This window comes from Daldinia childiae (genome assembly GCF_008694065.1).
Source record: "Daldinia childiae strain JS-1345 chromosome Unknown Scaffold3, whole genome shotgun sequence".
Lineage (NCBI taxonomy): Eukaryota > Fungi > Ascomycota > Sordariomycetes > Xylariales > Hypoxylaceae > Daldinia > Daldinia childiae.
Window position 1 is genome coordinate 2,477,061 of NW_022984644.1, and position 14,838 is coordinate 2,491,898.

General features: G+C 44.4%; 4 protein-coding genes across 4 annotated transcripts; 1 reads left to right on the forward strand and 3 right to left on the reverse strand.

The window, feature by feature from the left end:
- Positions 1-522: 522 nt before the first annotated feature.
- GL218_03391 (Ent-kaurene oxidase) lies at positions 523-2,181 on the reverse strand (the record flags this gene model as incomplete). Its single annotated transcript, XM_033579950.1, has 5 exons — positions 523-1,040; positions 1,095-1,697; positions 1,749-1,908; positions 1,963-2,088; positions 2,140-2,181. 5 exons carry the CDS (start codon positions 2,179-2,181, stop codon positions 523-525), a joined length of 1,449 nt encoding a protein of 482 aa, XP_033437436.1.
- Positions 2,182-6,054: 3,873 nt separating this feature from the next.
- On the forward strand, positions 6,055-7,783 carry GL218_03392 (uncharacterized protein; the record flags this gene model as incomplete). Its single annotated transcript, XM_033579951.1, has 3 exons — positions 6,055-6,279; positions 6,340-7,644; positions 7,700-7,783. 3 exons carry the CDS (start codon positions 6,055-6,057, stop codon positions 7,781-7,783), a joined length of 1,614 nt encoding a protein of 537 aa, XP_033437439.1.
- Positions 7,784-9,231: 1,448 nt separating this feature from the next.
- On the reverse strand, positions 9,232-11,104 carry GL218_03393 (putative phospholipase A2; the record flags this gene model as incomplete). The annotated part of the gene is made up of 2 exons (XM_033579952.1): positions 9,232-10,714; positions 10,779-11,104. The coding sequence occupies 2 exons, from the start codon at positions 11,102-11,104 to the stop codon at positions 9,232-9,234; spliced, it is 1,809 nt and encodes a 602-aa protein (XP_033436497.1).
- Positions 11,105-12,336: 1,232 nt separating this feature from the next.
- Positions 12,337-14,153, reverse strand: GL218_03394 (Vacuolar aminopeptidase 1; the record flags this gene model as incomplete). The annotated part of the gene is made up of 3 exons (XM_033579953.1): positions 12,337-13,289; positions 13,340-13,679; positions 13,737-14,153. The coding sequence occupies 3 exons, from the start codon at positions 14,151-14,153 to the stop codon at positions 12,337-12,339; spliced, it is 1,710 nt and encodes a 569-aa protein (XP_033436485.1).
- Between the last annotated feature and the right edge of the window lie 685 nt (positions 14,154-14,838).

Below are 14,838 nucleotides of genomic sequence, written 5' to 3' on the forward strand. Positions count from 1 at the left end.
GGTCTGAAAAGAAAGACATGATGAACTTACGATACCTAATGACGACGTGGAAGCACGGGAAAGCCTTGAAATTGGTCACGAGATGGAGATTATATGAATGTTCAGAGCAAGCGTAGCAAGTCTAGAGATACCCCATTCTTTTCTGATAATGAAATATCATTCTAAATCAAATATTGGTCTTTTTTGTTAAGTGATTTTTATTTTTATTCGAGGTAACGTTCTATTTGCTCTACTGCTAAGGTTTTTAAGGTCTGTCCAATATATAAGCCTCCTTGAACGCCTTCTATAACAATGCTGCAATCCTCACGCCCATAAGCTAACTTGGGTATATAGTATGTACATGCTGTGTATGGTTGGGTATTGGTATATGCAAGTTCCGTTCATTTCCCTTTATACATATCCTAAATCATCCGCCTACATCTGACTTCCTACATATCGGACTTATTAGCAATCCTGGTAGCTCCTGGCTCCGAGACATGACCATCTGCATATAGCCCTTCCCTTTTTTTCTAAGCAAAGTCATCAAGAATAAATTGTCGTTCTCCGCCTAAACAAAACCTCGGCTGTCATACTCGGACTCTTGGTCATCATAAACATGTTGGGTGCCGGCCGGCCCTCGCCGTCCCGTAGTTTCATGTCGTAATTCAGCAGTAGGTACGCGAGGACCATTTTGATCTCGCAGCCGGCGAAGAAGCGGCCCGGACACGCGTGCTTGCCCAGCCCGAAGTTCATGGCTGTGTCACCGATGCTGGTGAACTGCCATCGCCCGTTTGCGTTCGTAGAGGGTTCGTCTGTCGTCGTTGAAGTTGAAGTTGGTAGGGTGGTGGTAGAGGATGCAGGTGAAGAGAAAGAGGATGAGGAGGATGAACGTTGATGTTGTCGGAGTTTCCAGAATCGCAACCCATCGAAGACTTCGGGATCTGGATAGTATCGCGGGTCGACAGCGACGCCGGCCATAGGCGCGAGAAGATTGGTGCCCGCTGGTAGGTGCGTTCCGTCGGACAGATCGACTGGCTTCATTACTTTGCGGATGAAGGATGCTGCATAAGTTAGAGGACGTAACTTTGCATTTGTATTACTTGGATAACACTTACTGACGTTACCAGACAGTCGCTGAGACTCCTTGATAAAACTATCAAGTTTCTTCAGCTTGCCCATGCTATCCTTCCTCTCCCAGGCCTCATCGTCGTTTAATACTTCACACGCTTCTTCGCGAAGTATCTCCTGCATATCTTGGTGCACGGCTAGATCGTAAATGCAGTCCGTTGTCAGATTACTCGTTGTGTGAATCGATGCTGCACTTAGTAGTAGCTGTATCTTGGCCTGAATATAGAAATCTGTCTTCTGATCTTCCGGCAAGGCATCCTGCAACCACTGAACAAAGTCGTCAGGTTTATCGTACCCGGGGGTCTCTGCGTCACGGATACGCTCCTCGATAACAGGCGTAAGCATCGCCTGTGCCCTTCCCAAATCTTTTCGGATCGTGCGTAGCTCGGAAACCAAGTATTGTGCTGCAGGGCGCATCCACGGCGGGAAGAATTGTAGTTTGATAACCGCGATGAAGGCGGTGATGGCGAAATTGATGCTCACATCCATCCATTCCTCTGTCCGGTTCAGCAGTGGTCCAACGAAGATACGCCCACTTAGACGGGCAATCGTTCGGATCATGAAAGGCTGTATCTTGAAGGGAGTCCATTCTATTATCTATCAGTTGACTAGTCATTTCGAGTGTCATCTGCATAATGTACCTTGACACTCGGGAAACTCGGTGGCGACGATGTGCTCGAGCTCCTCTTTGAGCTGTGGCGTCATCCTTGCCAATTGTCCAGTCATCTTACACTTCAAGAGTAGGGACAGCGTGTCAGCGTGAGATCCCGCGCAGAGGTTGGTATATTCGCTCAACATAGCCTATGATATCGTTAACGCCTTAGTTTCCATGAGGTTGGTTCTCTTAAAACTGACCTCTTCAACAGCTGTCCTCGCGCTCAAAGTATCTTCTGGGAGACCCTTGAGCTCGCTGACTAGTGACGACGGGATGATAGTTCTCACACCCTCTGTCGATTTGACCTGGTACACAGCATCACGGAACTAAAATATTTTTAGCACTATAGACCTTTTTGATGACTAGGCGTTACAGACCTTAGAGTAGCTATCCTTGATCAAGGTATCTGCATTAAACATCCATTTTAATCGGGATGCCTGGTAGAAAGGTGCCGAGACACTGCATTTCTGCTTGTCTGACTGAAACAACCATATACAGAACAATACCGCACTGATAGCTACATAATAGCTTAGGCGACTGCCACCTAAGACTTGACTAGGCAACGGGTCTGCGACGACAGTGAAGTTGGTGTGAGGACTAGCATCCTCTATTATGGATGGCATCGTAATGAGAAGAGAAGAGAAGAGGTTGATGAGAGGAAAGATGGGTTAGGAGAAGGGGAGAAAGAATGACGTTTTTCTTGCTTTCGACTTGACCATGAGCGTTGTCGTTTTTGATAGAGCCGCCGTGGATGTAATCAAAACGAATCCGAGTAGACCATTACAGTCAAAGAAGGCCAGTTAGATGATACCGGTATAATCCGCGATCCACGCAGCTAGCTCGATTTCAATGGTAGCAATATAGCCACCAAGTAAACCACCAAATCCTTATACAGAAGATCGCACAACTCTAATTGTAGCGGTCCTATGCTGAATGTAATGAAAGTCGACGGTAGAGACTAACAAGCGAGGTATCGAGTCTTCCCGCTATTTGAATAGTAACTATGACGTCTAAGGCGTAATTAAAGAGGTATATTAACAGAAGATAATAGACGTATTAAGATGGAAGAAAGAGAGAAAATAAGAGTAGGTAAGGTATGAAGTTATTGTTCGATCAACGAACTACAGATATTAAAACATTTCTATTATGTGAATGGAGGAGAATATTGTTTCTTGCGACAAAGAAGTAAGGAGACGTTCGCGACTCAGTCGCGATGAACCCCCCCTGTAAACCTAACAGAAACAGAAGGTCCGACTCTTTTTTTGATACGTGATGTCTATTATTTTGCTAGAAACTATCTAAACGGGTCGTGACACCTAAGGGGTTAACCTTGTTGCTGTTCTTGGTTTCCGACCGGGACGCTGAAACGGGAACTAGTAAATTGAAGCTAAAGACCCCGGGAGATGCCATCTCCGGGACCCTGGTCGAACCCCACTACGGTGGACTATTAGTCCAACTGTGCCAAAATCAAAAAAGTCGGTCGCACTATATCTAATAAGGTAATAGTAACTTTAGGAATACAGTAAAAGCTCGGCTATTTCTACTATATACACAATCTATAAAGTAATACATACCTTTTATATGAAAATAACTTTACAAATATATGTCCAAATTATTCGAAAAAGGTATTGATATTTGTATTGAAAAAAGACAAAAATTTCAACCCTGGCTTTATATTACTCGACCTTAAATTCGTAAAGATATTGAAAAAGCCATATAATTATAAACATTATTAAATACATTACGAGCTACTTTCCCTTTCCCCATAAACTAGAAATAGTAACCAATCAGATCTAACCTTCACTTTAACCTTAAATATATACAAATACGTAAATATACAAGATACAACTTATACACTGCAATAACTTTGCGAATATACTATTTGAAATTTTATAATTGGTATCGTTTTATAGCTTCAATTAATGCGAAAATAATGATTCAAGTTGCATCCTTATATGTCTTTAACCTGGAGTATTATATCAATATCAAATAGGTGTTGAAAGGCTAACACGTGATACCCTTCAAGACTAACATCTTGAAAAGGCCGCAGATATTTCAACGACAAGCCAATTATCCAATACGTATCTTATAAATATGCAACTTGTATTGTTATTTTCGCATTGACTAAAGCTATAAAATGATACCAATTATGACCTTTGAAATAATATATTCGTCAAGTTATTTGAGTATATATTGTGTTACATATATATATAATAAAAAAAATAATAATAAATAATAGAAAATCTTATATTTTAGGTATTTCAGGATACTGTGCACCTAGCGTTGCTTATTAAATTACCCTTTTTGGACAGCTCCCACCCATTTTCTTGATTTTGGCACAGTTGGACTAATAGTCCACCGTACCCACTTCGCCGGTTAGACCTCACCTTTCTTGTTTTAGTAGGGTTTATAGTTTGTAGAACGTGCAGAAGGTGTAAGTCTTAGTTATACATACAAACATTAACTACTATAGATCTTTTAAGATAATATCTACTAAGATCAAACATGAAGAGATCTTATATCCAAGTTATTATTAACCATTATTCTTTTATCATAGATATTCCAAGAATAAAATCCACTCGCAAGCTTTTCGATTTCGGTTCATCAAACCTTGTCTTTTAAGCTGGTTCCGTGGCTCTTGGCACCGTCTCAGCGAGCAGATCCCCGACGAGAACCTTTATCCGCCCGACTTAACAAGTCTGATCTTCATGCGTAAAACTCGGTCGTTTTGGCTATCCTATATCTTTTTACTAGGTCTCCCTTGTGTAGTCCGAGCGACTAGTAGATCTATGATCCAACAAGCAATTCGGATCATCTTAGCGATGCAATTAGCATGGGAGAAGCTAGGATTCTGGCAATTATTCGCGACAACTCGGCCTCTTATTACCTACAAGGCAACTTCAACCGTATGAGTTCATGCGCCGAGACGGCCCCGTAGCTTCGACATGTCTTCTTTAAAGCTTCGACGAGGCTTGTATTATTTTACCCACATTTCTCACGGCGTGCTAAACGTGTTGCCTCGCAGAAAGGCCTCAAAAAAGCAGGCGCACCCATCACTAGCACATACGAAAGTATTATGTTTTAAAGAAGGTTTTCATACGTAAACTTTTTTTTTTTTTTTTAAAAAAAAAACATGAATAGCGGGGTTCCTTATATCTAATCAAAGAGCCTCGTGAAATATGGCTAGGCATCTGAATAGCCAACCAGCCACCCAATCTAACACATCGGAAATCATTCAAAAGGACCTCGTTTTCAGCCCTGTATGTCTTTATTCAATGCAAGATTATACTGTTCTTACCCGGTCGTATGCAGCCATTTCGAGGTAAAAGACCTTACATTGTCATTTGAATTAATTGAATTGAATAAAATGTTAAATGAGATACTTATGCTGTTTACGCATACTTGCCCATCGCACCCTAAAGGATGCTGCGCTTTAATGAGGGATTGGCCTTATAATTAGAAATTGATCCGAAATACTTCCGAATAGGCGTATTTCTCTTATATTTTACAATGTTCATAATATTTCATACTATTTCGTAATATTTTATAAATCTTTTTTCCCTTTCAGGATTTAATGAAGGTGGGAATAGCTTCTTATTCGCCCTAATTACAGAGTTAATCTCTAATTAAAGCGAGAATTCTCTCCTGCCTTACACGATTATGGTTTTTTCAACCTTTATTTATATTTGGTTTTATTTTTATGTGTGTGCGCCTAATTCAATGCCGTGGTTGACTTCCTCAGGCCTGTAAAATTGCTAATATCTAACATTAAGAGGCATATGATCATTTAAGTCCTTCCACTATATGGGGGTCTTTCAGGTCCTATTGGTAAAATGATATAACTAATGCAATGTAAACCTTAAGCTTGTGTTACCTAGGGGGTAACCTCTAGTTTAATATCTTTTTAGACGGCTTTCTGCCTTGGCAAACATTGGTGATTGTTTGACGAGCCTTGAAAATAGTATTAAGTTATTACCAATGAATATATATACCGGCAGTTGTGAGGATGGAAAACACTGATGGCAATGAGAACAGAACCTATAGGATTTTTCCTACTAATCAGTATGAATTCCTATCTCGTGTGTCACTGCAGACTCAGCCCATCTATATATGTCTAATTGGTTAAAGGCGCTGCGAGGCTTCTCGATAGGCTTACTTGCACCTCCACAGAGGCGATGCATCTAGGACGCATGAATACTTTCAAGTAGGTTAGGAATAATGACAAGGTATACACTTACTTCACTAGCACACTTCGCTTACAATTGTATTGTCTTTCAGGTCATGACATAGCAATGGAGGCCCTTGTAGCTGTCGGGCTTGCATCGAACGTCTTGCAGTTCGTTGACTTCTCAGCTAAACTGATCCGTATTTCGAACGAATTCCGAAATAATGCAGCCTCGTCAGAGAACAGAGATCACCAAGTGATTACGACGCATCTGAAAGCTCTCGCCCAGAGCATCAGCGACTCAGCCAAAGCCATCTCTCAAACTTCTATAACAGCTTCACCCGAAGAAAAGGTAGGAGAATCTTCAGTAAATTCAAATCACATTATATATGGCTTATGATGCTAACGCTAGAGAAACAACAAGGCCCTTCAACCAGTAGCCGACGAGTGCTGCAAACTTGCCGATAGCCTCCTCACTCGCCTCAAGACGTGCGGTATTCAGCATGGCCAAAATAACAGCCGGCTTCAGCGTGCCAAGACAGCTTTCAGAGCCATTTGGAACAAGAAGGAGATAGAGGAGATATCAAATAGGCTGCAGTTCTTCAGGAGTGAACTTACTCTCCATTATGTCTCCCAGGGTAGACAGATACAGTTACACCAAGTAGCACGACAGTCAACCACGGATGACATTCAGACGACATTAGAAAGGCTCAATGATCTAGAGAGGTCAATTGATGATGTGAAGTCCGATCTAGGAAGGGCCGTGAATGATCAACATTTCGAAATCTTGAACTCTGTTAAAGAGGCGCGGAATGAAAACACGCTATTCCACACTCAAGCAGCGCAACAGGCCATTACCGATCGCTCCTTAATCAACCAAGAGCTAGGGGATCTCCAAGCCTCGATGAAAAATATTACTACGGGCCTTCAGCACATCCAGGTTCGACAGTCGGAGACATTGGAATCTATTGCTCATGTCAAAGTAGAGAACTCGACCTTTTTTGCCACAGTGACCCAGCAAGCTCCCTTAGCTAGCGATTCCAGTACCCTAGCCCATGCGCTTCGGCCCCTATTAGAGCAGTATAAAGACGAATTCATCGCAGGAGTCAAGAAGGAATTCCAATCCGCGGCCCGGGCTGGGTTCGATAGCATCATTCAAAACGCACCTACTACGCTCGAGATGCAACATCGTAGTAGGATAGCACAACATGATCCTGAAAGGGTGGTGGGCGAGAGTAAAGAGACGATCGAAATGGATTTGTGTACTTCTGAATCATATACTACCTCATTCGAAGATCCGAACCCCTTGCTCCTCAAGAGGCAGGTTCCTGGTTGGAGAGATAAGAACAGCATAACGATGCTCTACCAGCGCCGGCGGAGATGGGAAACTGGGCTTGGAACTTTGGTACTTGTCATCGGAGACAACCTCTATTTTAACAAACACGGACGCCCAACAAAGATATACCAGCTTACGGTACAATTTATACCGTCGCTAAGTTGGTTGTCTACGGGCTTCTCAATGACGTACGAGAACAAAACCGATGCGAGAGGAGGCCCCGAGTTTGGTCTTAGGTTGAAGACATATCGCGTTCTTCCAGACGACCATGAAGTGTTCCGTGCTATAGAGGACGATGACGTCTGTACTGTCCAGAATATGTTGTCGCAAAAGTTTGTTTCACCTTCAGACCGACATACGGATGGGTGGACATTGCTCATGGTAAGTTTATACGTCAAAAGCAACTGCGGTACTCAATTATGCTAATCAGAGCCAGATTGCTGTGTTTCACGGTAGATTGGATATTTGTAAAGCACTAGTACAGAGTGGTGCAGATGTCAATGCACGTAATACACGGTAAGCACCTCCTAATCAATATTATAACTTAGATACCTAGAGGATGCCCGTCCTAACAAGCCCACTCGCATCAGTGGCTACAATGCTATAACCCTAGCAACTACTCCATATTGTTTATCCAATATCGAAGGCCAAGCTATATTCCACTACCTCCTAGGCCTCTCTGGGATTGAAATCGAATGCTTTTGGCAAAATCGAGGCCCAATAGCTATGGCGATAAATACAATAAAATTTTTGAACTTGTCCGATAAATATAAATTAGAGGAGGCTCTTGAAAGTTGGGTGTCAGTCTGTCAACTCATAGATGTTGATTTCAACATCTTCGGCAAAACTTTCCTAGAGCGTGTCGTACTTGGATTTACGTGGGGATATTCGGATCCTGATATTACTGTAGAAAATCTCATAGTGAAATTCGATTTGATGGTCCGGCAAAGAATTGGCCTCACTGACTCGGTGGATCCCATGGATTCATTATCTATGGGGTACGTTGCCTTTCTCATGGGTGAGGAATTCTTTGAAGCTCACAAGAATTCGCTCATAGCGTACGAACCTGGGCCTATTTTATCGGTTCCTTACCGTGGTTATTTTCTACACCCTGACGCAGCCCGCGGAATTGAATTCCTTGACTACGTCATGTTAAAGAAAATTGTCGAATGCCCTGACTGTATTTTCGACAAGTATAGGGACGTTACGATATCAGATAGCTTCTATCGTAGAAGATATCTGCAATATATATGGGAAAAGATACTGGAAGACTGTGGATTTGATGTCGATTGGGTCTACGAAGAAGATAAGAGACGGAAACGCGTGGTTCTAGGAGAAAGCTCGACTCACGATATCAGCATTGGACCGGATACTTCGAAAATATTTGACGTGAGACGTCGACGAGGCTACGAGAACTCTGACGAGTAATATGGGTGCGTTAGAGGTGTCTGGTCTTAGTTTTACGATATTCAACTTCATAGAACTGGTTAGGGGTATTAGTTTCTTAGATTCGAAGGTTTTTTTGTAACGACATACGCTTTCGTTAGAACTTGCAAAACGCATATATATAAGCTCCAATGGACGACCGAAACATAAAGCAGTTGCTATCGTTCTACGTGTCAGGGTGTTTCAATATCCATACTTCTAAGAGTCCTTAGGCTCGAGTAAGAGATATATATGAGAACCGAAATGCCACTGAACCTAAACCTAATACTTCTCAATAACGCAGATTATACCATCAATTCATTTACGCTTCTCTGATGCCTTAGAAGCTAATTTTACACGACATGACCCCCTTCGCTGTGATGTACTCTTAAAACGCCATAACATTTGAATCCCACCGTCTACCCTAAGCGCTTCCAAGTCAGCCAACCCCCCCTTTTTTTTCTCCAGTCTTAACCGGATCCTTAACAAAAGAAGAAAAGGTCATCTAGATACAATCCAACGCCGAGTCCTAAATCAACTACATTATACAGCATTAGTATTAGCTTTTTGTTCCGCCACGTTCTCCTCCGTAGCACGGGGCTCGATAACATCCGCCATCTGCGGCTCCTGCTCCTCCGCTGCCTCGGTGCCCGCCTTTACTTCGCCGTTATCATCCACCACCTCGCCCATACCCACGATGTCGATCCACCGCCAGGCGTCCACAGTCTCGTGTCCGCTACGGTCTAAGATCGCCTTGTCATCGTGTATCCCGTCTTCAGGGCTCCTATCTCCAACTTCCACGTCATGATTTCCATCTCCACTTTCGTTTTCGCCCTCCCTTACGTCTTGGCTAGTCGTCGCATCACCATCGACAGTCGCAGTTCCATTCTCGCCCCCTCCTAAATCCTTCCCGATAAACGCGCCATCGATCAGATCCCCCGTCCACGTGCGTGCGACCGGCACGCCGTTCGCACGCAGGACTTGCAACATCGCGCGGCGGTTAAGCCGGAGGGCGCGCTCCGGCTCCTCGGAGCCGAAGACCCTGCGCGTGAGCCGCGGGAATAGGACTCCGAAATCTGACTGGGACAAATGCGCCGAGCGCTCTACAAAGAAGAAATTCGGTTCGGGGAGCTTAACGCCCGACGCGTTATCCTCGTAAAAAGCGGTGGCTTGCACCGTCGGCGCCGACGGATCCGGTGATAGTACTCGCGCCGTTGCATGCAAGTGCTCTTTCCACTTGAAGAAATCTTCTGATCCGATCGCCAGAAGCGCGTTGCCGCCCGGCGACGAAGAGTTGTCTGCGGCGTACACGGGGAGCGGGAGGTTGAAGAGAGGTTTCGTGGTGTTGGCTAGGAGGGGGAAGCACCACATATCGAGGAGGATGGCAACGTTGCGCGGCGTGATCTGCTTGTAGATTGAAGAGGTGCGGGATGGCACGTATAGCTGCTCAGACATGGCTTCGAGCTCCGGGCGGCCGGCGTAGAATACGGATTTGAGGAACTGGACGACGGTGGCTGAGCCGAAGCTGTGGCCGGCGAAGATGATGCTACCCGGCTCGTGGATATGCAGTTTGCCGATGAACGGGGAAAGAGAAGGGGTGCTCTTGTTTAGATTTGTCAGAGACAGACCCTTATCGATGCCTAGTATAGCCTCGTGAACTAAGCCCATCTCCCACAACCGTATTCGGAGTTGATCGTTTCGTAGAGCGTATACCTCGTCCGTGGCGACATGTGATACGCGGAGGTAAGGGACCATACGGCGCGTGCTGCGTACGAAGTACCGGTCTTGCTGTGAGGGGATACGGATAAAGGATGCAACAGCGCTGCCGTCCCTATGTTCGGGACATATTACCACGACACCATGTGAGGCTAACGAGCCTACTACCTGCGAATATGCGTTTCTACTACCGCCAAGACCGTGGGAAAATATGGCCGTCGGCCACCGTTTGTTCGGGGTGTTAGGTTCGAGTACCGGCGCATTCTTAATAACGGGGATCGAAGTGTAGTGTAGGTGTCTCGGGAGGAAGCTATTGCAAGTTTTATATGAGTTTATGCCACATAATTGTAATGATAAAAGTTCACTGGACTTACGAGATGGCCTCTGCTAGTAGTTGCCCAATTCCTAAGAATTGGATGTAGGCAGATAGATGTTCGCGCTGAGGAGCCGGTAGCCACGTTATGCGCTTGCCCTGGGAATCCGGATGCGCCGGATAGAATATTCGGAATTGTATCGTCTCTATGTCTGCCGCAATGCTCGGTGTCGGAGCCGGTGATTCGAGTTCTGAGACTGGGATCTCAACATCCACGGTGCCAACCTTGTAAGGTCCCGTATACTCCGCGAATCCCGGTATTGGGTTCAATCGTGACAGGAGTGAGCTCCATTTGTCAGTTTCTGAAGGATTGGCTGGTTGCGCCATGGATCGTCACCAACGACTCTCGGTTTCGTAGTTAAATAGGTGAATATGGTAAGTTGCTAAGGGTAGTTTGTAATGAGCTAGTTTACCACGGTAATTGTTCCGTGGTTTGAATGCTCACGGATGGAATATGATATAAAAAAAAAAGACCAAGCAAAAGACTTGGTACTCTGACCAAGAATAGGTATGGAAAAGGCAAATTTCTTGAAATTTAGTCCGTGAAGCGTTGATAAAAGAGACAAGATTAAGGGTTCGCCGGCGCTAGGGGGAAAAAATGTATTAGTTGACCGAGCACAGCCTCGCCACTTTATCCCGAGGTAAAGTAATTACTCTACAAATTAGAAAAGAAAACATTTATAAAAGTATATCATAAATTTTAGAAGAGGTATATGCTCGATTCATTAAAATAATTCGAAATGCATCTAAGGTATATTGTATAAGAGTTAAGAGACTGTGCCTTAACTTGGAAAATAGAAGATATCTAAAATATATTGTGAAGCAATCTAACAAAAGTCAGCAGCCAAAAAAAAACCAAACGCTGAAGTTTATTGATTAGTTCGACCAATTATAACCTACAATTCCCTGGCCTCTTCCATGTTAGCTGGTCAACACGTCATCAATTTAGCTACGAGCTCCTAATCCCGTCTTAATCAATCAGTGGCCATCTTAAAACAACGCTATTTAGAGAAAATTTGCCTTCAAATCTGTACATTTGAATGAATACCACTAATCACACGATAGTCGCGTGCTCTCAATCAAATATCTCCAAAAATTAGACTTTAGCAAGTTTACGTAGTAGCACATACACATACATACATAGTGCGCCCTCCAAAACCTAACCACTGCCGCGGGTTTAGCGGACCCTTGATTACATCATTCCGCATTCACATGCAAAATCCCCTGTCCTGAATAACAAAATGGTTCCTGAGCTCCTACAGGTGACGATCACTTTTCCCCAGACATTGGTCATCGCCAATATTTACACCACTACAATTTATCGGGTAGAATACAGTGTATTTTGTCTTTAACATAAGCTCTCATGCATTGCTATATTCGAACTAGATAGAGACGATACCTGAGTAACTATTAGTAGAAACGCTTGGCTCTAAGTTGCTAAATCCTAGTCATTCTAAACCTACCTAATTAACATCGCCCCAAACTGGTTCGGGCGGATATTGTTACATCTGACTGTACACGACTTGATCTTGATATTGAAATCATATGGGTAGCTCGCTTCACTGCCATTCAGCATCGACCTTCTCCCACTTGTCAAGGAATCCCTTGAAGAATTTAACACCCAGACCTGGATCTAGAGAACCACATGTTGCACGAATAGAATGCATGCTAAGTTGGGCCATTCCAGCATCCGCGGCCTTGATACCCATCGCACTACTCAACATAGGTCCAACTGTGCCACCACTTCGAGAGTCATTTCGGATCTGGAAGACTTGCGGTGTGCAGTCACTTAACTCAGCAACCCTAGTAAGAATTGCAGTCGATACTGAATCCGTAGTCATGTGGCCATTGCTATCTGCGGCAATGGTAATTCCAACGTTGAGACGAGGTGCATGTCCGTCTAGGTAACGAGATAAAAAGTTGGGGTTTACGGCGTGGGTGACATCGGCCGACACGAGGAATGACTGCGCGTACGTTTGACCTAGAATGCCAGGCCCAAATGCCTTATCCTCTCCGCATAGGGACTCGACGGCTCTCTCAATTACGGACGGGAGGAAATTGCCCCTTGCACCTTGGCGCAAAAGAGAACCAATTTCCTCATCGTCAAAAAGCGCGACCAGCTTTATAACACCGTCGTCATCGTTTGCATCCGAAGCCAGCAGACCTTGGAACGCCGCCCAAGAACATAACTTATCATCAATGCGACCAGCAAAAATGAACTCTTTATCTAACCCACCCACAGTTGCGGGTTGGAGATCGAAGAGCTCCAACTCCCAATTCACAATTTGAGTGTGGTCTTTAATGCCTAACTTTTGCGAAATTAGCTGTACGAGTCTCGGTGGCTGGGTAGCAACAAACGATCCAGCCGGACCTAAAGGCTCAACTGGTTTAGCGTTTGAGGACGAGATATCAGAATTGTCAAGTCCAATAATTGGAACTGCCTCCGTCTCCTTGTTCTGTTGACCCAGCATACCCACACCAAAATGGGGAGCCAGCGTTGGTATACGAGCAACTATGTCTAATTAGCGTTAAGAATCGAACATTTTCTTACAGCATGCTTACTAGGCCAATCAAGTTGAACGAGTCGGCTCGAGGTTTTGCCAGACTCGTCCCGTACGATAACTCGACCACCGATACTAAGATCCCGATCCCACCAGGTTTCATTCAGACCACCGGCGTACGGAGCGACTCCTAGTTGGATGTACCCAGCTTTGGTCGGCTTGTTGCTAACGGGCTTTAGTTTTGCGGTTAAAGCGTCGATGTGACCTGCAATGATGGCTACACCATTGCCGGGCTTGTATGCCTTTCCAACCGTGAATCCAATAAGGGAAGTGCCATTTCGAGTCACATAATACTTGCCACCAGCCTTGAGCTTCCCAGACCAGTCATCCCGTGCAGGAAGCTTGTAACAATGCTTAGTTTAACTATCTCTAAATTATAATCGACTTGGAATACCAACCTCCTTATAGTCAAGGGCATTCAATTTTTCTTTGAAGTAACCGACGGAATGGAATACGGTAGGATTCTCCTGAAGAAACTTGCAGAAGGGTTCGGTGAAGGCCTCGGGTTTTGATGCTAGGACGTTACACACAGAACATTGCTGTGTATCACTTTCGATTATGATATTCGTACCGGTTCGCTTTTCTTTGGGTATATCTCGAAAACAAGAATCGCAAAGGGACACTGACCCGCTGCGAGCTAGGTCACCGACGATAAATGCCTTTACAGCATCAGATATAGTTGACTCATTTTCGAATTCGGAAGGATTGGCGAAGCTCGACAGCCGAGATGTGCTTAAAGCATTTGTTGCCGCCTCGTTTCGGAGAGACAAGTTAGAGGAGCGCTGGCGCAGGTAATCGGTTGTGTGTCGCGTCATGTTTTAACTTTGAAATCGGTTCTAATTCGTAGTTGCCTAAGTGGGAGAGTAGAGTAGAAGACGGGGTTTTCACTTGGGATGTCGGGTAAAAGAGCGGTAAGTCGGGTTTGAAATGAGGGAGATAGGAGGTTGGAATGATGAAGTCAACACGACCGCAGCTACCAGGTAACCCGACATCGCAAACGCGCTAAGAGATTGCGACGATAAGACATTGCATCACCTGCTAATTCCAGATGACCTAGCTTGGAGCCTCAAGTGCCACTTACACAGACACGCTAGGCCTTCTCCCCGGACCCCATTAGGGGATGTTAGGACGGGAAGTACATAGATACATGCACTAGCCCCGCCTTAGGTACTCCAGCCTAAAACATGCAGCGCAACACGCAGTTACGTTGAAGCTTCAAGTCAAGACATTCAAGTCCGGGAAAGTTAAACCTGGGTATGTACAACTATAACCATATACAAGTACCCTTGCTTTGACTATAAATAGGTAATTAGCATAGTCAAAATGCGCTTATTAACATTAATTAAAGTTTCTTATCTTGTCTCTTGTCGCAATTCAGTCTTTGCTAGAGCGGTTCGAATTTTCTAACTCATAAGTTTTAAAAAGATTCAGCTAAATTATCTTTGACTAACATCCGTTCAGTCGATATTCTCATCAGAAAATGACACATGCGAACTCTTT